Below are 23139 nucleotides of genomic sequence, written 5' to 3' on the forward strand. Positions count from 1 at the left end.
ATTTAGACATAGTGCGCAAAAACGGATCAAATTTGTAATTTCAACAGAGAGTGGAAAAACCAATGCACTGTAAGATGTTATTAATTTATTGAATAACCTGGTGTTGAAGCCATTTAAAAAGTACAATAAGATTTAAATTGTTACGTACTTGTGATATAGAGCTTACCTTGATTTTTTATCCGTTCAAAACTTCGTTTCTAGCAAATTATTCATGAATGTAGAATACAACCAAAATCCACAAAATGTGAACAACTCTGAGCCAAAATTTGGCAACACCGGTGCACTGTAGTCTCATGGGCAAAAAGGGGAACTTTTTTACCAGCCGCCTTGGCTTTCATTTTATCAATATAAATTCATCGGAATTTTTCGCGTAACTTTTCCAAAGGTGCAAACTAACAATGGGGGATCCTCTTCAATATCCCTCTTGTCTGATTATTACTGCACTGCGACGAAAAACACATTTCCACGCAAGATTTCTTAAGGGGCCATAGTACTTTTTCAATTTGTAAAAACGGAAATTTTTTTTATTGATTATTTCGAAAGATTGACATTTTGACCATATGTGTTTCAAGTCATTTCGATGAATTCCAAAAATTGACAAAGTTACAGCTATTTGTACCGCGCATGTCTGGAGCGATTACACAGCGAATAAAAACTTCAGCGCCGTTTTTCTCGAAACCAGGTTTTCAAAGTCGGTACCATAAATATCCCATGAACGGCTCAAGCAATTCTCATGATTCTTTTTTTTTTTTGTTTGAAAGCCAACAAAATTATCTAGTGTTTGACCCATCCTTTTTTCGATATTGCAATTTTTGTATTTTTTAAAAATGTTTAAAGTCAATTTTTTCGACTAAAAACCGTACTTTTATGTTTGAATGTCCGCCATTTTGCTATGCGTTCGAATTTTAAAAAAAGCAGGGGTCAAACACGAGATAATTTAATATACTTTCATGTAGTTTTGGAATTTTTCAATTCGGATAAGCCCCCCAGCGCCAATCCATGGTACCGCAATTCATGTTTTTTTAATGAAGTTCTTCAAGGAGTCGTATGGGAAAGGGGAAGTCAGAGGTCAGAGTCAGAGGTTCCCATATGAATTAGTATAAAATGCAATGTTTTGAATGCAAAAAACCTGATTCGATTGGCTTTTCGCATTATCGAGAAAAAAATTTTTGAAATAAGTCAAAAAGTATGGTGTAAAAAGTACTATGTCCCCTTAAGGATTAGCTAGCTAATGCTGCCAGCGACCGATTCATGCAATGCAGATGCATTCAGTTCTTCGACAAACACCTCAATGGTGAAGTTGCAGAAGGAGGCGGAACGGAACGGTCAACCTAGGAATGCCCATGGAAAATGATAATGTCCCAACACCTGATCTTCAAGAAGTCGAACGAGCAATCTTGTTTCTTTAAGACCAACAGAGCTTTATAAACATGGCCGAGAAACACTGGCAATGGCTGCACACCGGGTTCCAAGATTTATGAGGAGGAGAAGCTACCAGAGGAATGGATGGAGGAAGTGGTTTGTCTCCAAAAAGACTCGACCAGTGCAACTATCGCATCATAACGCTGGTAAACACCACTTACCAGGTACTCTCCCAGATCCTGTTACGCCGGCTCTCAACGATAGCACAGGGTTTTTCTAGAGAATTACCATGCGGGCTTCATGGGAACACGCGTAACTCCGGACCAAATTTTTACTATCCGGCAGATCTTGCAGAACTGTCGGGAGAACAACGTGCACACGCATCACAACTTTATTGATTTTAAAGCAGCATATGATACAGTCGATCGAGATCAACTAAGGCACATAATGCACGAACACGGTTTTCCGGATAAACTGATGCGACTGATCAGAGCTACATTCGATCAAGTGATGTGTTTCGTGCGCATCTCGGGGACACTGTCGAGTTCCTTTGAGACGCAGTGAGAGTTGAGACAAGGTGACTGTTTACCTTGCATGCTGTTAAACAACGCTCTTGAAGGGGTGATCCCACGAGCGAGCATCGAAACGAGAAGCACGATTTTCATCAAGGCTAGCCAACTCGTAGGTTTTGCAGATGCCTTGCCAGGAACGCTGCAACGGCGGGACAATCTACGCTAAACTGAAATCGGAGTGTAGAAGGGTTGGGCTAAAAATGAATGCGTCGAAGACCAAATGCATGAAAGGAAGAGGCTCAAATAAAACGAACGCTTGCTTCTTACGGACGGTAACTATTGACGGCGACGTACTAGAAGTGGTAGATGAGTTCGAGTATTTGAGATCGCTGATCACCGAGGATAACACCGCTAATAAGGAGATCCAGCGGCGCACTGTGCGCCCGAGACTAGGTGGACAAAAGTAATTACGCTAAAACCGTTAGCCTTAGGTATATAGTACCTTCATAGAAAATTTTTTATTTCAACTCCAGCTTTTTTTGTGTATATGGCATTAGGGTTGTCATCATAGTAGGCGAGTGCAAAACATAAACTTTATTATGGTTTAAGTTAGCTGAATAAAATGTTTAGCAAAGTTGAAGAACATTATATTTTGAGTAACTTTGCTAAAGAAATGAAAGCCCTATCTTTTATGGTTGATAGGCTGGAGCAATTTAAAGTTTTTTGGTCGAAGTGGACCTAAAAAATCCGTTTTTGCTTAATATCTGCTTTCGTGTTCATTTCTCACAAATCAAGCCTTCTGAACACTTTCACATCCATAGAAAACGCACATTTTGTTTGAAGAAATTAATTCGCTATCTCCTTCGGTTCTGAAGCTACAGACCATTTTTCTAAAAAAAAATGCTAGACCGTATTGAATAATGAAGCAAAAATTACCGATTTACTTACCTAAATCACAATTTTAACGTTAATAGAATGGATTAGCCTCCCAGTTGGTCTCGAGGTATGATGCTGTCCCAATGGTATGATGATGGTATGATGCTGGTCGTATGTTCGAATCTTGGCTGGGAGAGACTGTTAGAGTCAATAGGATCGTAGCAACTGGCCCTGCAATTGTCCTGCACTATAACAGCTGGCTGCGAAGTCTGTCGTACAGAAACAGAAGGTCAAGTTTCGATAACGGAATGTAGCACCTAGGCTTTGCTTTGCTTTGCTTTTTTTTAGAATGGATTAAAAAACGAAAATAAGTCTAAATGTTTGTATATATATTTTAATCAGCTGTAATGAGCTCATTATTCAATACGGTCTAGCAAAAAAGGGCCGACCTGGACCGATGCGATCTCAATTATTTTCGGTGGGCAACATATTACTAAACATCTATTCAAAATTTGATTTGCTGCTTTTGAGCAGTTTTTACGTTATTAACATTTGAAAAAAGCATATTTTTTTAGAAAAAATGTCTGTAGCTTCAGAACCGAAGGAGATAGAGACTTCATTTCTTCAAACAAAATGTGCGTTTTCAATGGATGTGAAAGTGCTCAGAATGCTTGATTTGTGAGAAATGAACACGAAAGGAGATATTAAGAAAAAAAAACGGTTTTTTTAGGTCCACTCCGACCAAAAAAATTAAAATTGCTCTAGCCTATCAACCATTAAAGATAGGGCTTTCATTTCTTTAGCAAAGTTACACAAAATTTAATGTTCTTCAACTTTGCTAAACATTTTATTCAGCTAACTTAAACTATAAAAAAGTTTAAGTTTTGCACTCGCCTACTATGATGGCCACCCTAATGCCATATACACAAAAAAATGCTGGAGTTGAAATAACAAATTTTCTCTGAAGCTACTATATACATAAGGCTAACGGTTTTAGCGTAATTACTTTTGTCCACCTAGTTTTGGGTTTCATCCCACGGTGCGGCGCATACAAGCGGGAAATCGGTCCTACCTTGTCTTACGCAAAACGGTACGATCATATCAAGAAGCAAACGCCGTTGTACAAAGCGGACAATGTGTTATACCATTATTAGACCGGTAGTTCTTTATGGACATGAATTCATGGCGCTGCTCACGGTGGACATACCCGCATTTGCCATGTTCGAACGGACGGCTCTGCGGAGTACAAACTGAAAACGGAGGGTGGCGGAGGCGTATGAATCACGAGCTATAGGCACTGCTGGGAGAGATTCCCATCGTACGTTTAGCAAAAGTCAGTAGGTTACAGTGGACCGGACACGCCGTAAAGATGCCGGACGACAGTGTCACGAAAATAGTTTTCTTCAACAACCCCACCGGCACTAGGAACATGGGAGCTCAACGTGCAAGATGGCTCGACCATGTCAAAAGTAATTTGCGACTTTTGAGACGATTGGGAAATTGGCGACGAGTGGCCCAAGATCGAGTTGAATGGAGGCGACTAGTTGAAACAGCACGAGCCACCCCGGGAAGCTGCTGACGACAACAACGACGAGATGCATTCAAGTGCATTTATATCACTTGTAACATTGAACCTGTTGAAAAGTTATGCGATATTTGCTTGTATGAATACGCTCCATAATCTGATGTTCGTTACTTACTTACTTACTTATGTGTCCATGTCCGCCGGTCCGGCAGAACAAAGGGATGAAATCAGAGATCTCCACTGCTGACGGTTACCCGCCATGGCTTTTACCTGTCGCCAGGACAGGTTCTCGTCTACAGCCCGGATGTCGTTGGATAAGCTCCGTCGCCATGAGCCTCTGGGTCTGCCTCTTCTACGCTGTCCTTGTGGATTCCAGTCGAGTGCTTCTCTGCAAACCTCGTTCGCTCCTTTCCTCAAGATGTGTCCGATCCACTTCCACCTACGTTCACGAATTTCTGTGGCTATTGGCCGTTGATGACACCGACGATGGAGTTTCTCATTGGATATCCAATTATCAGGCCACTAGGCACGAATAATATATCGCAGGCACCGGTTAATGAATACCTGCAGTTTTTGCGTTGCCTCCGCTGAGACGCACCACGTTTCGCAGGCATACAGCAGTACGGATTTAACGTTTGAATTAAAGATTCGGGTTTTCGTACGTAGAGTGATCTGGTTTGAGCGCCAAATGTTTCGCAGACCTGCAAAGGCACCCCTGGCCTTCCTGATCCGTGTGGCTATATCAGTCTTGGTACCACCATCGGGCGTTGTTTGGCTACCAAGATATTGAAAGACGGCTACCTGCTCAACTTGTTGTCCTGCTACTGTAAAGTTGGTGGAATTGTCAGTGTTCACTGCCATAGACTTAGTTTTCGCTACATTGACTGTGAGACCTGCTGCCTGGGAGCTCTCGGAGAGGTCATCTAACTTGCTCTGCATATCGTTTCGGCGTTGTGCGAGCAAGAAAATGTCGTCGGCTAGGTCGAGGTCATTTAGCTGCTCCATCGTTAGAGGATTCCAAGGCAATCCTCGATTTGGTCTACTGTCAGTTGCTCCAACTAATATCTCATCCATAACGATGAGAAACAGAAGCGGTGATAAAATGCAGCCCTGTCTCACGCCAGCAGTAACCCTTATGGGGTCGGACAAGATGCCGTCGTGCAAAATCTTGCACGAGAACGCCTCGTACTGAGCCTCGATGAGATGGACTAGCTTATCTGGAACTCCTCTACGCCTAAGTGCGCCCCAGATGTTTTCGTGATTGAGTCGGTCGAACGCCTTTTCGAAGTCAACGAACACCAGCAGAAGAGAGTCCTGGAATTCGTTGATCTGCTCCAATATAATGCGGAGCGTTGTGATATGGTCTACACATGATCGGCCAGCACGGAATCCAGCTTGCTGCCGCCGGAGAGTAGCGTCGATCTTCTCCTGGATCCGGTTGAGGATTACCTTACAGAGTACTTTGAGAGTAATACAGAGCAACGTGATGCCACGCCAGTTACCGCATTCCGTTAGGTCTCCTTTCTTAGGGACTTTGACCAATATGCCCTGCATCCAGTCCACCGGAAAAGTTGCGGTTTCCCAAATATTGCTGAAAAGCTGATGCATCATCTGGGCTGACAAAGAAGGGTCAGCTTTGAGCATTTCGGCTGAAATACGATCTATCCCTGGCGCTCTATTGGATTTCATACCCTTGATGGCTGCTACAATTTCATCCAGCGATGGCGCCTCCGAGTTCACGCGATTTATTCGACGAACTGTAGGCGTCGTACGCTGCTGGTTTTGTTGGTCTCTGACATTTGAAACTCGGAAGAGTTGTTCAAAATGTTCAGTCCATCGCTTAAGCTGTTCTGTAAGGTCAGTCAATAGCTGACCAGCTCTGTCCTTTAGCGGCATCTTTGTATTCATCGTGGCACCACTAAGGCGGCGAGAAATATCGTACAACAAACGGATATCACCATTGGCGGCGGCGGTTTCTTGTTCGGCTAGGGAGTTAGTCCAGGCTCTCTTGTCCCGCCTATAAGCACGTTTAACAGCCCTCTCCAGTTCGGCGTATCGTTGACGGGCAGCTGTCTTAGCCGATCTGGTCCGCGCTCGTTCAATGCCGGCTTTCGCCTCTCTTCGCTCGTCGATCTTCCTCCAAGTTTCATCCGAAATCCACTCCCTCCGCCCACTGCGCGCTTTGCCGAGGGTTTCATCACTGGTCGTGATGAAGGCGTTCTTGATGCCGGTCCATTGCTCTTCGACGGTTCCACCAGGTGGCAACTCCGAGGCTCGAGATTCAAGTTGTTCAACAAAGGCCTTTTTCACCTCAGGAATCTCCAATCGGCGAACGTCGTAGCGGCACCCAACTTTCTCCTCCCGTCGTTGGACACGTGCGACGCGCAGACGTATCTCAGCGATAACAAGGCGATGGTCGGATGCAATGTCAGCGCTGCGTTTGTTGCGTACATCAAGAAGGCTCCTTCTCCATTTCCGGCTGATGCAGATGTGGTCGATTTGGTTTTCTGTTCGGCCGTCGCGGGAAACCCACGTGACTTTATGTACTGGTCTATGGGGGAAGAGCGATCCACCAATGACCATGTCGTTATTACCACAGAATTCTGTAAACAGCTCCCCGTTTTCGCTCATCTCTCCTAGGCCATGGCGTCCCATGACGCGTTCAAGGTCCGCGTTGTTTGAGCCAATCTTCGCGTTGAAGTCGCCCATGTGAATTTGGATGTCCCCCTTCGGGATTTTCTCAACCACGCTGTTCAGCTGGCTGTAAAAACTCTCCTTATTCTGCAGGTCGGCAGCATCTGTTGGCGCATAGCACTGGATTGCCGTAAGGTTCCTAACCCGTGTTCTGAATCTGGCAACGATTATTCGCTCATTTATTGGTTCCCACTTCATCAGGGCCGCATGTGCCCCTGGGCTCGGTAGGAATCCAACTCCTCTTTCTCGAGTAGCATTTTCACCTCGTATGCCAGAGTAGAGCAAGACTTGCCCGGATGATGTCCTGTGTTCGCCAGTACCCGGCCAGCGGACCTCGCTCAGCCCCAGGATTTCAAGCTTCAGGCGGCTAGCTTCCCTTGCAAGTTGAGCCAGCTTGCCCTGCTGGGCAAGGGTCAGTATATTCCATGTTCCGATTCGTATCCGTGTTTTCATGCTAAAGGTCGTTGCCAATAATCCGGAGAGATTTCTTCTTTCATTTTCGGTAACTTTTTGTATGTTCTGGTACAGTAGGCTGTTAACCTAAGGTCCTTATCCCGCTGATGGGGCTGCCATCTTAATGTGGGCGGGAGCCACCGTGCTCCCTTTCCTGTTAGCATACGACAACCGAAGTTGCGTACCCCAGGAGGTAGGAATAGGAGTTAATGAACAGAGGTTATGGAATGCACATGTTCACCCTTTGCCAGCCCTGATGTTCGTTAGCGAGGGTAAAAATAAATAAGAGCAATAGACAAAATAACTTATTGCAATAATTATGTATCAAATCTATTTAAAATTTTGGGAACTCCTATTAAAATAGGGTAAAATCCATCATGAAAAGATAAGAGGCACGGACTATGAATACCCGAATAACAGGTATAAAAAACATATATCTTTAACTATTAGCTTCAAACGTTTACCATTTTATACAACATTGATAATTAGACTACTACGTGACTATATGACCAATCATTTGACGTTGTCTGATCTTGGAATCTCCAGCGTCAATTCGCTACTGAGTTTTACTGGCATGTCGTTAGCTGTCTCAGCAGGCACAAATGACTCTGGGTGGCTCCGATATAAGATTAGACCTCGGGCCTAGTATAGAAGTAATGCGCTCACCATCGTCCAACATTGGAGGGCTTGCTTAATGGTTGATTCATGCGATCTTGTTCTTGGGAGGACATTTGCAAACATCCCTGATACGTGTAACTGATACTGCTTGTCGACCAATTCCCTTTTGGCCCTTCATACAGGAGCTGGTAAACTTGAAGTTTCTACACGCTTAAAAAATTTGACCCACTTTCACGAAAAGTGGAACAGCTCAAAACATGCGTATATTTTACACACTATTTTGAGTAGCTCTTACTCCTTTTATGAGTTCCACCGTAGAAGCTCATTAATGAGCAATATTTACTCAAAAATGAGTGCCATTTCACCCAAAACTGGGTAGTACTTACACAAATTACGAGTAAATTTAACTCAGTTATGAGGTCGACCTAAACTACTCAGAATTTAGAAATTGCCATTACTCAAATTTTTGGGTTGTTCCAGTTTTTGTCATAGTGAGTCGGTTTTTACTCATTTTTGAGTTGAAAGTCACTCATTTCTGAGTTAATCTTATTCATTCGCGGGTTAAATTTTTTAAGCGTGTACAATTGCCTGTCTGTCAAGATAGGCCCATGGCTATACACAGTTGTTTCGCTAAGATAGGTGGTAGTTCCACACATATATACACATTATTCGCTAGATAGCATCGCAATGTTGTCTTTAATTAAAAATTTTGAAAAAGAATATTTTGTTTAAACACTTAAAATCAGCATAATTTAAACGATTCCATGATAGGAAAAAAGTTGACCAAGTTAAAATGTCCTTGACAGGGATCGGCATTCGATTTTAAGCTTACAACCCGTGGCAACCGGTACTTTCCTGCCATAAAAGCAGAAACGGGCAACTAACGGACGAGAGATCTAAATTTATTTGACCGCGATCGCGGATGACTGCATCGATCGCGCACAATGCAGCCTCATAATGCATTCAACTTGGCAACTTGCACTTTCCTTATGAACACGCCAATCCGGCCCCGATCATCCGTTTACAAACGTAACGTTGCGCGATTAGTGCGCTTCACAGTGCTAGTCAGTGCAACCTAGTCAAAACAATTTCAAAAAGTAGTTTACAGCTCATTACATTTTTTCCATGATCATCCTCATCGGGCGAGTACAAATGCAATAGTTTAGCAAAATCCACATTTTGAACCATTCTATCGTTGATACATACCGTAAACTGTCGATTTAGTTCACGGTGGTACAAGGCAACTGGCGCATGTCAAGTTCTATACTTGAAATTGATTTTATAAATAGCGGTGCAGTACACAGAAACGAGTTTTCCAGGTTAATGTCATGCCAACGACAACTATTGTCAGAGAAAGGAGGGATCCGGAATCCGGAAGCTGTGGCCAGTGAAAATATTTGTTGCGTATTTGGGCTCTCATGATATGAAAGACACGGCTTCTTGGTATGTTTTATAACTATGTACTTGATTTGCCTTGCCACTAGCGCCAACTGACTTAGCTTATAAAGTGCAAGGTTTATCAAAGGTCAAATTTACTACGTTACTGCCTTATTCCCCAAGCAATCAGTTTAAAAATAGTCAATCGATGGGACGCCAACAACGTTCCAAAACAAACCGTCGCCTCGGCGGGCCTTCCCGGTGCCCTTTACCTCTGCCAAAACCATAACAACGTCCTAGGCAGCTGTTGCTGTTGTCGTCCGCCAATCGTCGCTCATATGATCGCGACGAACAACGCACGAGATGCGCTCGGAATCTGCTGCACGATCGTCGCCAAGGTGCATCGCGATCGTGCGGCGATAGTGAACTTCGTCTGCTGGGTTTCCTCTCACAGCATCGGCGCACTGGCCTTCGTGCCGAAATCTAGGCGAAGGTCGTGAGTAAACTTACATCGAAACTACCCCGTGCATAAATCCTCAATCAACGGTTACTCACTGTCCCGCGGTCTTCGAGTAAACATCGAACCATCAGAAGCACAGCTTTCACAGCCCCTGCGGGATAAATCTGCAATTTGTCAGCTCGCAGATTGAACACTTCACAGCAACTCCACCCAGCTGATAGGAACGAGCCAATCAACTCGCCAAGGTAAGCCCCCTCCGCGACCTGACCGTGAGTGGTAGTGTGCTCTCAGGCCGGAAATAGTCACTTTTCCGCGCCAAAAAAATAAAGCATAAAATTACATAAGAAGTGACAGACTGTTTGCGTGGGCAGATTACACTGAATGGAAATGTGATAAGTTTTCTTTACATTCTGGAAAGGAAGTGCAGAAAAATATAGGCAACTATCGTGAGAATAAAAAGCAACAGGCTTAGACAGGTTGCGTAACGACGAAGACGAAGGTTGTACAGCTGAGGTAACAAGATGCACTTGACACAATGGTGGCGAAATGGGCGTCGTTGCATAATAATCGGGAGCAAATTTGTGCAGTTGCATAACCTAATTTACCTAATCGTTGTTGATCGTGGCAGTCAAGTTTATTGAGAAGAAAGCTTTTTGTGAAAAATAAAGAATAAATGGGCCGCAGTTTTTAACGGTGTAAAGAAAAACGTGTATTTGGGAGTCTGTAACGGCTATGACTTTATTTTTTCTTCACAACGTTACTGTTGGATAAAAATAATAATGATGATTGAAAAATAATTACTATAATTTGAAAACTAAACAGAAAAATTTGGGAGATCAAGAACAAGAACAATTAGGATGAGTCCTAATTATCCTAGTTATGATCTGAAGAAAATTGTACACGACGGTAGTCATAGCTTTCAAATTTGCAATCAGGCATTAGATGGATGGGAAACTGTTTCTTTGAATGTGACAATCAAGTGTCGACTATAAAAAAAATCAGCAAGTTGGAGGAATTATAATTACCTGAGAATAGTAACATACCTAAACATCATTTACATAACAAAGATTTGCATGATCAAAATAATTGCACGTCTCTGTCAAAAAAATTTTGTTGTGCGATTTGAAGAGCTTTTTTTGTAAAAAAGCTTTTGCGAGAATTTCAATCTTCAGCATCAATAATGTTCGTGTGGAAGAAAAGTTTTTCTGCAAATTTTTCACATAGGTTTAGTGTACCTAAATTTGCTTTTCGAACACTGATTCACTGATCATACTTGTGCTTGTGAAAAAAATTAAATCTCGCCGCTGGAAAATATCTTGATGATCGGGTCAAATAGATTTAGTAATCTTTCAAATAAATCCGAATATAATAGTAACTGTCAACTTCTTAAAGTCTGTCTTCTTCTTAAATTTTTATTATTTACACAATTCGCACTATAAACTTACTTCAAATGTTAGGTTTTAGTTAGCTACAGGAAAAATTTGACTCGAAAAATTTTCTACACCTGTTAGTGGTCGCAGTCTACTTCGATCCGTACTTATTGGAACCAGATTTAAAAGATTTATTTTACCAGAAAATGGCAAGGGAAGTTTTAGAATTTTCCATTGCTCATTTCAAAATAAAGTTTTTTATAAAATATTCTACGGCATGGAAAACAGAAAAGTTATGTTCTACCTCATGGAAAGAGTAAGATAAAATAAAATTTGTTTTTCTTGTTCAAAGCCGAGCAAAGCAAATTCACATTCCGCATTCGCACCTAGACCTTCTGTTTTTATTCGACAGACTTTGCAGTCAGCTGTTAGAGTACAGGACAATTGACTCTTACAGTGTCTCTCAGTCGAGATTCGAGCATAGAACGATTGATTTGTTCGACAGGTATCGTACCTCTGGGCCAACTGGGAGGTTACTTTTCTTGTTCACCGATCTTTTACTGGTGAAAATTTTGTGTGTTACTTTTTGTTCCTGAATTATGGCCGAAAAACTATTAACGATTAACGATGGTCGTCAATTTTTCAGCCATCGCCGGAACAACAATAAACATTATCGTGAAATTTTTATCTGTAAAAGATTATGAATTGACGAACAAGAAAAAAAAAATATAAAATTTAGTTGTTCCGATTTTTCTTTAGAGTTTTCCATCACCATGGACAATTTTGAAGAAAACTTTTTCCTGATAATATTTATTCTTGGTTGCTTAGAAAATGTTTGTTCTAAGATGTGCGAGAAAAACGGAAAACTTGCCTTAGAGTTTGCTGAGAAGGTAGAGTGCTGGATGGGTTCGTATACGGCTGGTCTTCGCAATATAACCAATTTTGAGGCGAATTACATTCAAACTAATCTGATATTGATATTTATGGATTGTCTCTTCACTATCGAGGAAAATATTGTGTTAGAAAATTACCATTTTCACTATTTGTTCAAAAAATAGAAGCCCTCTTGCTTGCTTACCAGCTCTTGCTCTACCAGCTTTGAGTATGAGTGCGCTCTTGCTCTACCAGCTTTGAGTATGACGAAGAAAATATTAAAATTTTGAGCTGTGATTCAAACTATTTCCACTTTTTTATAGTAGTTGGGTAGCTCTTGCACACGGCTCAAAGAATACATGCATAGATGATAAACGAAAGAAATCTTGCTTATGACGAAATGCTGTTTTCGTATGACGAACTCCCGCTGGAGCATGTTTTGTTCCATTGAGAAACATAAATTCCGAAATATTTTTTCGAGTTTAATGGTTGTACATCCCAAGCAACAATGTAAGCTTTAATAAACTCTTATGACGGTCTTCATGACTAATTTTGGTCTTAAGTGCCATCATGAGAGTGTAATAAAACCCAAAATGTTACTTGGGATGTACAGGCAAGATGTGTCAGATTTATCTGGAGTGAAAAACTTGAGTACTTGTGGATTAATTCTTATAAAAACTTGCAATAAAGTATGGATCGTGTTTACGTATGACGAAGAGGGTGCGTAACCCTAGGAGATCTCGATTTTGTGACATTTGGTTTTCGTTCATAAAGATCCATCTATAAACTATGACTGTGTTTCATGAAATTCTGAGACCGTGACTTGTGAAAAGTATCACATACTTCGTCCGCATGCATAAAAAAAGTCTAATCGTCTGCTCTCCAACCCCGCCAATAGCCTACTCACCCAAACGTCCCACGTTAGAATACCAACATGTCTGGACTAGCGGATCCTGTTGCCTTCCTGAAGGATTTCGCCGCCGGTGGCATCTCGGCGGCCATTTCCAAGACCGCCGTGGCACCGATCGAGCGTGTCAAGCTGCTGCTGCAGGTGCAGCACATCTCGAAGCAGATTGCCGAAGCCGATCGGTACAAGGGCATGGTTGATTGTTTCGTGCGCATCCCCAAGGAGCAGGGTATTACCGCCTACTGGCGTGGTAACATGGCCAACGTTATCCGGTACTTCCCGACGCAGGCACTGAACTTTGCCTTCAAGGACAAGTACAAGCAGGTCTTCCTGGGCGGTGTCGACAAGAACACCCAGTTCGTGCGTTACTTCATCGGTAACCTCGCCTCCGGTGGTATGGCTGGAGCTACCTCACTGTGTTTCGTCTATCCACTCGATTTCGCCCGTACTCGGTAAGCTCTGAATTAATAACCTACTAATTCTTTTGATAAACTGACGTTTGATTATTTGTTCATTCCGACAGTCTCGCCGCCGATGTTGGTAAGGGTTCTGGTGAGCGCGAGTTCAAGGGTCTAGGCGATTGTCTTGGAAAGATCTTCAAAACTGACGGTATTGTCGGTTTATATCGAGGCTTCGGTGTATCTGTTCAGGGTAAGATTTGAGCCCAGACAAATGTTCGGAATAATGCTTTGACATGACTTATTACAGGTATTATTATCTACCGTGCCGCTTACTTCGGCTTTTACGATACTGCTCGTGGCATGTTGCCAAACCCGAAGACTACTCCATGGTATGTCAGCTGGGCCATTGCTCAGGTAATTGAAATCACGGTTATTTTTTTCAAAGAAGCACTAAAGTATCTACTTTCCCCTTACACACAGGTCGTCACCACCATAGCCGGTATCGTCTCTTATCCATTCGATACGGTCCGACGTCGTATGATGATGCAGTCCGGCAGAGCAAAGTCCGAAATTATTTACAAAAGCACACTACACTGCTGGGCCACCATTGCCAAACAGGAAGGTACCGGAGCCTTCTTCAAGGGTGCCTTCTCCAACGTACTTCGCGGTACCGGTGGTGCCTTCGTACTGGTGTTGTACGATGAAATCAAGAAGGTCCTCTAGAGACAATCAGTTACAATGTAACATCCTGCTTTTAACGAGGTTTTTGTTCCTTTCCTTTGATGCCTCATCCTTCTGTCCTTCTTCCTTATCCCAGATGCTAATCGTCAACGTATTAGTACTGCGTCTAGAGAACTAGCTATTTTTATAGGACAAAAATGTGAACGCACGGCTTTCTTAGTTCTCGAAGAAACTAGCCCCAGTTTTGTCAATGTCTCTCTAACCTGCCTTATAGGGTTAGCTTTAAGCGATCATTTATGTTATCTATCAAACCAGCAGTTGTTGGTGTGTTCGATAAACACCGAATGTAGAATGTGCCATATGTAATTGTACAAAACGAGTGACGATCGAAGTGAAGTGCAGCGAATACCAAAATACATACAAATGTACGAATGCCAGAATGACTTAAATCTGTGAAAAGCCCGAGGGAAAATAAAACGAATCGAAAAAGTTTTTCGAGATTGATTAATGTTAACCTGACGTCATTGTTCAAATTTAGACGGTTTAGATTCTATAAGTCTTTTGAATTTTTTATTGCTAAATTTTATTGTATTGCGAATTATTCGAATCGTTGAAATTTGGACACTGAGTGAATCTCATTGATCATAATGGGTCTCATGAAGTTGGTTAAAGTTCGCCCGTACAGCAGGTAAGTATAGATAGGTGAAACAGCTTCGCCAGTTTGTTAATAAGCTGAGCGTGAAAGAATGTTTGTAGCAAAGATGGAACTCGCCATATGACCCCTAGGAAACATTTGAGTCAGAGTAGCACGGGCCCTATAAAGCCCGCCTGCCTGATACTGCCCTACGAACCAAAATTGTCTTGTCGTAACCAAGTCAACTTGTACTGGGTCCCAGTCCCAGGTCATTGTGGAATCGATGGAAATGAAAGAGCTGATGCGCTTGCAAGACTCGGATCATCTTATCAATTTGTAGGACGTGAGCCCTTCTGTGTGTGTCTTATCTGCTTCTGCTTTAAAAATGGAGCTAAAAGCATGGGAAAGTACGAAAGTGGAATCAAATTGGAATAACACTTTCAATGCTAGGCAGTCGAAATGGTTCATCTCTCCAAACGTTTCAATGACTCGCAAAATCCTGGAGCTTTCGAAGAAAGATCTAAGCATTTACACGGGTCTTAAAACAGGACATTGTCCGAACCGCTATCATCTGAAGCTAATGGGAAAAACTTCAAGATGATATATGTCGCTTCTGTGGCATAGAAAAAGAAGACTCGAAACACCTGTTATGCCGATGTACTGCAATTTTCAATAAAAGGTTCTTCGGAAGAGGGCTGTTAGAACCCTCTAATATTTGGAGAACAACCCTCAGCGCAGTAGTGCACTTTATCCGAAGTGCATCACCGGGCTGGACAAATGCTATTAGTCAAACAATGACGATCGCTTCTGATCCTTCTGATAGTGGTGCATCATCCTGACAACATAAAACGGCAATAAAACGGGGGATATATTGCTGATTGCAAGGAAAATTGTACCATCCAAAGTGCGTAATCGCGCATAAAAGTGATATTTTACCTTAAATCGTTTCGGTATCTTCGGCACACTTTTTCGTTACATTCCAAGCAATAAGTGCGCCGAAGAGACCGAAGCGATTTAAGCTAAAATAGCACTTCTATGAGCAATCAATTGGACAATTTTCATTGCAATTTGCAATATCACAATAGATCAAACAATTGGTCGCAGTGATAAAAATACCCAACATGGAAAAAAAACTAAGAATATGGCTCGTAAGTGAAGTGAGATGGAGTGGGGGAACTGTGAGTCTGTGGGGAAGTTCGCGATAAAGTGGCATATGATCACGATCGAATTTTATGAAACTTGAAGAGTTTTTATGGAAAAGCCCACTGATTTGGTTAGAAAATATTGACAAACAAAAAAGTCACGACCATTCTAGTGATTTTTGTGGTGCATAAAATGCACCTGAACATGCAATTTATTATTGCGATTAGAAAGTTAGTTTCAAAAATAAACAAGTAAAACGAAAAAGAAACTTTCGTATCGCGTGCTGTTTATTGAACAACCTGAACTGAACTGAAATGTTGTTTCAAGCGACTAATTAAAATAAATTTGACATATCGATGAAATCAGTTATTTCCATGCAGTATTGTAATCATTTTACCGGAAGAATTTTAATATGCATCCTAGAAAACAAAAAAAAACAAATAATTATCACAAATTCTAAAATCTTTCTATATATAAATCACATTTGCATAGGTAGTTTGTGGTGATGGATAAGCATTTTTATCTGCGTGACCTCCAGTTTTTCGCCACTTAATTGACTTAATTTGCGTCATTGATTCTTGAAATTTCAAGTTTTTATGTTTAAAACAAAACGTATGTTTACGAAACTTTATCCTGTGTGCTTTGCATCTGTTAGAACACAATGATAAATTTTCCTGAACATAGTTTTTGTTTTGAATGTAAAAACTGCTTTGGAAATCCTAGAAATCAATGACCCTTATTTAAAGCTTAACAACAACGAAAATTTAGCAAGAATTCGTTTTAAATAGATTAACAGATTGGACCCAACACCAAACACTATATTTCACTAGAGACTAAAACACCACGTTGGAAACTCCTCAAAAGAGCAAACAGCAATCGTAATAAGACCTTTCAACCAGGGCGTTCTTTCTAACCAATCAATACCCTTGTCTGAAAAATAATTTTTCACATTTAGTAGTAGGTTTATGTAGAACGAAACGCAAACAGAGTTAAACTATTACGAAATTTTAATCGCCTCCACTCGATTGCGAGTGTCCGTTGCCATATTAACTAGATCAAAATTCATGCAATCAAAAAATACCTTTCATTCCATAAACAATTTTGATCGCGTTTTAAGGGAAACCTTGCTTTTTTTGTACATAACAACAGAAGAAACAAATGCAGAATTACCACTAAATTGATTGCTAGCCGCACGAAACAAGGATAATTCGGTTTTGGTAATTTACATCACATTGCAAATGAAGTATTTCGTTAGGTTAACGTACACTTTTTCCAGCAGGTGATTGACGTGTTAGATTCACGCTCCCATGGGGTGGCAGAGGATTCCTTCCTTACAAAAATAACCTTACATATGCTAGTGAACTTAGAGCTATCATACCGTAGTTCGATTCGAGTCCCCTGCGAGTCGATCCACAACCTAAAATTGATAGTATGTTGTTTTTTTTATAACCTTTTGGCAAAGAGATGTATGGCTATTTGCTATTTACCTTGCTGACCCCGGGCATATTCAGAAAACTGCCTAACACCGGCACCCTTCGCAGGAAGTTAATGGCCACAGGGAAGAAGCCACTGAACAACAATATGAAACCATACGTTTCGATCAGCATTCCAATCAACGGAAAGCCCAACAAAACTATCATGATGCCACCGAAGAACGCAATCGAAGCTTTTACCTTGTGCTTCTGAAAGAAAAACCGGAACGTACGCTCCAACCCAATCACGCAGGCAAGTCCGCAGATGAAAAGTATCTGAAAATTGTGCTTGTGTCAGTTATCTCTACCGTCATTCTAATATGATTCAATTTACGTTTCCTATGGCTAGCAGACCCTTGTCGAACAGAAGCAAAACTCCCAGAAATAGGAAGGCTACTCCAAAACCGGCCAGACCAACTCCGATTTCTGAAACAAATATGAAAAATCGTAGTACTCAAACGGCAAATAGTAGTCTGTCACGTACTTTGTGTGTCACTTATCTCGAACATTTTTTTTAGTTTGATATAATACTAGGTATTACTGAAAGAGACCAGATGTATTTATAAAACTGCACTGATCACAGAGTGGTTAATCAAAATATTTCCACGTCATTGGGGCTTGTTGATACCCAGAAGCGCCGAAATCATAGTTTTATAGGTCAATTTGTCCGTTTATTTTAACTGCTAGAATCTGGCAGGATATTAACTTTAAATACAAGCAATTTAACTTTTCTGCCTTAATTCACAAATGATTTCACAGTTTTATTACAGCACATTTAATTACGGTTTGTTGAATTTCTACTCAGCCTAAAAACGACATAACACACAAAACAACACTGCAGAATAGACGTAGCGCTGTCAAAGTACAGCGAAGGCTCGATTTTTTAACACTTCACATCAATGTTGCATCCCGCCAACCGTCGTTCACAAAGGACGTCCGGTATTTTTCGGTGTTTAAAAACCTTCCCATCCCCCATCATACATTCCCAAGTAACAACGGTAGCTGAATGGCAAGAGCAATGGCTGTTTATGGGTTGATTTAGAGCGTTGATCGCTTAAAATACATAAAATAAGCACTCAAATGGTGTTTAAATAAGCGATATTTAAGCTACTTTAAGTTTTTCAAACCAATTCTCTCCGAAAAGCTGATAAACAAGCCTAATACAGCAAAGTTTCGTTAATTGGTGGTTCGTTAATTGGGCGGTTCGTTAATTGGGTGTTCGCTAATTGGGCTATATGACAACTTGAATGTCAAAATTGTATGGAATTTTCGAGTTTAGAAATTTCTAACAACTGTCAGTCGGCCCAATTAGCGAATCAGCTGGAGTGCAATCGTGGCCCAATTAACGAATTCAGGTTGTAGCGGATTTTTCTGCTAAACAATCTGTTTATAAACAGCCATAAACATGAAACCGTTTTACGGCTGCTTAAAGGTGTTAAAGTGTAGAATGCAAGCTTTCATTAGGCTCACAGCTTTCAAACCCCTTTAAAGTGGCTTTACGAACTTCTACCAAGTTTTCTTTCGGCTTACAGCACACATACTGTCAGATCATAGAATTTCGCAATTCGACTGACAGCAAAAGTCTGTCAGAATACCCTAGACAGACATACAATTGTACCAGCGTTGTACGTGTACAGCGTTGTACATGTACAACGGAAGGGTGACAGACATACTGCTGTACGTTGTACGTGGTTGTGCTCATCACTGATATTCTCTAATTGCATGGTCTAAGCGTTGGTTTTTGTTCCTATTCACGAAATGTAAACACAAATTTCAAGATGCCGAGCATTTAGCGTTAAATCTTTGCCAAAATCTTGCAAAATAATAATTAACTTTAAATTCTGCTTAGTTTTTGTTATCACAACTAGTAGTCATTGGCGCTGCGCGCAGTAAAAATCGAGCAGTTGTAGCTTCGTACAACGGTGAAAGAGGTAGGTACAGAAACCACCGTTGTACCACTTTGCTTGCGTGATTCTATCGTTGTACACGGTGACAGACATACAATTGTACAGGTACAACGCTGGTACAATTGTATGTCTGTCTCTGGTATTACGACATTATCGACTGCTTCACGCTCGGCGGGCTAGGCTTCAGGTGTAAAAATATTCTCACTGTCTGTTCTGATGCAGATGCAAATGGAGCGGATCATATGGTGAGCGCTTATGGATCAGAAGATGGCGGGTTCATTTCCCGGAAAAAAGACATGCATTTTTAATTTAGCTAGCCCTCTTATACGAATTAAAGTTATTCGAAATTATTAAAAATATCGCGTTCGACAATGTTCACGGCAAAATAAAAATGTCGCGTTCCATTTATTTAAATTTAAAAATAGATTTTTTTTTGGCTGCATAAAGGTTGATGAGGCGTTGATTAAGCGACTGGAAAAGCAGATTGCAAAAGTATTTCTCATAATTGACAACAATGCCCAAATTGGCTATTTAAACGCGCAAAAAAGTTTCTATTAAACTTCATTGCAGTTTCGAAAGCAGCTATCAATAAGCCTGAAGCGTGATGAAATCACCAGATTTAGATGTTTAAGAGCTGAAAAAAGGTTTTTATTTCTAAACCTAAACTATAGATCAGCCACAGGTTGAATAAAATCAGCTATAAAGCGTTTGATCAGCCTGAAATTGTTACTTGGGAATGGAGACTTGGTACTTGGAACTGCAGATCGCTAAATTTCGTTGGTGGCGACAGGGTGCTGCTCGATCAGCTAGAACCCCGAAAGTTTTGGCATCGTTGCACTGCAGGAGATCTGTTGCAAAGGCGAGAAGGTGTGGAGGATCCGCGGCGGCAAAGCACAATTTTTCCAGAGTGGTGGAGCGACCAACGAGCTGGGAACGGGCTTCGTAGTGTTGGGCAAAATGCAGGATCGCGTAATGGACTGGAAAACGATCAACGAGAGGATGTGCATGTTGATGATAAAAGGCCGTTTTTCAACTACATCATCATAAACGGGCATTATCCACACAAAGGTAGACCCGACGACGAGAAGGAAGAGTTCTATGCGCAGCTGGAGGCAACGTATGACAGCTGCTCACGACAGGACATCAAGATCGTCATCGGGGATATGAACGCCCAGGTTGGCAGGGAAGCAATGTATAGACCAGTGATCGGATTCCATAGCCTGCACACTGATACGAACGATAACGGCCAGCGATGCATCAACTTTGTGGCTTCCCGAGACTTGGTGATCAAAAGCACTTTCTTTCTCCACATAGATATCCACAAGGCCTCCTGAAGATCACCTGACCAACGAACCTCGAACCAAATCGACCATATTCTCATCGAGGGCCGGTTTTTCTCGAACATCACCAACGTACGCTCCCTACGGAGTGCGGATATTGACTCGGACCACTACCTAGTAGCAGAGTACATGTGCGCTCAAAACTATGGGTGGTTTATACCTCGCGACAAAGTCGCCTTCCTCGGCTAAACATTCGGCAACTAGACAACCCGCGATCTGCCGAAAACTACGCGCGCGTACTGGGTGAAGCTCTGCCTTCCTCTGTGGAGCTAGATGCTTCGAACCTTGAAAACGGATGGAGTAGGATACGCTCGGCCGTCAACAAGGCCGCAACCGCGGTGCTAGGTGTGGAGTGGTGGACCTCGAGTGCACGAAATTATTGGTTTGACGGGGAATGCCAAGAAGCGATAAAAAGGAAAAAAAGAGCTTGGGAAAACTATCTGAGCATATTCATTAGAGAGAATTTGGCAAAGTATCGACGAGCGAAGAATGAGTTGACTACGATCATGAGGAGGAAAAAGCGCCAGAAGCAGGAGAAAGATCGTGAGGAGCTTGAACAACTATTCCGGGCTAATGACACCCGCAAGTTTCACGAGAAAATGAACCAAACTCGCAAGGCCCTCGGGGATCTAATCACAAACGAACGCGAGGTGGTCGACAGGTGAAAGCAGTCCTTCGATGAGCACCCCAACGGCGATATAGCAGCAGGAGACGCAATGGAAGTTAACCTCGGAGTACCTACAAACGACAACAGCGTACCGGCTCCCGATCTCGAAAAGATCCGGCGAGAAATCGGTCTGCTGAAGAATAATAGAGCCGCCGGAAAGGACCGAGTCCCGGCTGAGTTCTGCAAAAATGGCCTAGAACCGCTAGCAACGGCATTTCGCTGGCTGATATCAAGGATTTGGGAAGAAGAGAAACTACCGGAGGAGTAGATGGAAGGCGTAGTCTGTTCCATCTAAAAAAAGGGCGACCAGCTAGACTGCTGTAACTACCGCGGCATTACGCTGGTCAACGCCGCCTACAAGGTGCTCTCCCAGATTTTGTTGCGTCGTCTATCCCCAATAGCAAGAGATTTCGTAGGACAGTATAAGGCGGGCTTTATGGGGGCCGTGGAGTATGGTTTTCCGGATAAACTGACGCGGCTGATCATATCTACTCTGAAACGAGTGATGTGCCACTTGCGCGTTTCGGGGACACTCTCAAGTCCTCAAGTCCAAGTCCAAGTCCTGATAGACTGTCCTGTATAGGTGAACAAAAGCTTCATTCGACAAGTAGTTGGCGCCGCGGTAAAAATGATGATATTTTTATTTCGAGCTGTCAAAACACATAGAAAACTAAAATCATAAGAAGCGAATTTGAATTTTTTTTAAAACTGCGCGCTTTGGAATCAATCAAATGTTATGGTTGGGTTAGAAAATAACATATATACTTACTATAATTTTTATTTGCCTGCATTTTATTTAAAACCATTTATAATTTTATTACATAATAAATACTAAACAATAAGGACATTGATTCAACATGCCTTGTATGAAATATTGTTATAATTTTGCTTAAAATCATTGAAATTACCTTAAACAATATATAGAACACTTTCATGAATATATCTGGATCTAAATTTTTCGGTCTGGAACCTATAAACATAACCACACACACCTAAACTAAATCCGGATCTCAATTTACTTGTCCTAAGTACACATTTCATTTGCAACCACCAGTGCGCTAGCTGGTTAATAAGATTTCTAACCCGCTGCAGAAAATTCAATGTTCGTAATATTCATTTTACTGAGATTTAATTGAAAAATGTTTTGATTTGTATATCCGTCCAGCGAAAATTTGTAACTGATCATCATTTTCCTAGTTCAGACAGCCAAATGTAGGAGTCGCATGGGCTTCATTAGTTTTGCGTTTATTCGCCTATATTATTCAATATCGCTATTGGAGGTGTGATCCGGCGAGCGGGCATCGAAACGAGAGGAACGATCTTCAGCAAGAGTAGCCAACTCCTAGCCTTTGCACACGACCTCGACATTATTACTAGAAACCGTGGAACGGCGGAGGCCATCTACTCCAGACTAAAAACGGAGGATAGGAGGATAGGGTTACAAATTAATGCGCCGAAACCCAAATATATGGTAGTGAGAGGCTCCCGAGAAAGTAACGTTTGCCTCCCACGGACAGTGACTATTGACGGCGATGAACTGGAAGTGGTTGATGAGTTCGTATACCGTGGACCCCCGTTCGTTTGACCGCTTTTAATCTGAACACTTTTTAATTTGCACCCCGTTGGTTTGCACAACGTGCAAATTAAAAATGGTTCAAATGGATCATTTGCTTATGCAGACAATGCGCATAAACGCGATTTGCTTGTCCTGATCTAGCGTGTTTAATCTGTTTCACATTGCGCTTTCTCAACGATTATGATAGAAATCCGATCGGAGAATGAAATATTCGCTGCTTCCAACTTCCAACTGAATCAAACCACCAAAACAATAACAAAGAGTAGGGCGACCAGATCACACAAGTTCCAG

General features: G+C 41.8%; 2 protein-coding genes across 4 annotated transcripts; one reads left to right on the forward strand and one right to left on the reverse strand.

Moving 5' to 3' along the window:
• Positions 1-9670: 9670 nt before the first annotated feature.
• Positions 9671-14589, forward strand: LOC128732764 (ADP,ATP carrier protein 2). 3 transcript variants are annotated; one of them, XM_053826118.1, is made up of 5 exons: positions 9671-10122; positions 13019-13479; positions 13551-13678; positions 13736-13842; positions 13909-14589. In XM_053826118.1, exons 2-5 carry the CDS (start codon positions 13055-13057, stop codon positions 14149-14151), a joined length of 903 nt encoding a protein of 300 aa, XP_053682093.1. In that variant the 5' UTR covers positions 9671-10122; positions 13019-13054; the 3' UTR covers positions 14152-14589. The 3 variants fall into 3 exon arrangements, with proteins under 3 accessions (XP_053682093.1, XP_053682092.1, XP_053682091.1); XM_053826117.1 differs by lacking the exon at positions 9671-10122 and adding an exon at positions 10214-10390; XM_053826116.1 differs by lacking the exon at positions 9671-10122 and adding an exon at positions 10421-10572.
• A 1566-nt stretch (positions 14590-16155) lies between these two features.
• On the reverse strand, positions 16156-18184 carry LOC128741723 (vesicle transport protein GOT1B). The gene is made up of 5 exons (XM_053837714.1): positions 17843-18184; positions 17693-17784; positions 17374-17634; positions 17265-17303; positions 16156-16305 (listed from the first exon to the last, which is right to left on the reverse strand). The coding sequence occupies exons 1-5, from the start codon at positions 17865-17867 to the stop codon at positions 16294-16296; spliced, it is 429 nt and encodes a 142-aa protein (XP_053693689.1). The 5' UTR covers positions 17868-18184; the 3' UTR covers positions 16156-16293.
• Positions 18185-23139: the final 4955 nt, after the last annotated feature.

Source organism: Sabethes cyaneus, chromosome 1, assembly GCF_943734655.1.
Source record: "Sabethes cyaneus chromosome 1, idSabCyanKW18_F2, whole genome shotgun sequence".
Classification (NCBI taxonomy): domain Eukaryota; kingdom Metazoa; phylum Arthropoda; class Insecta; order Diptera; family Culicidae; genus Sabethes; species Sabethes cyaneus.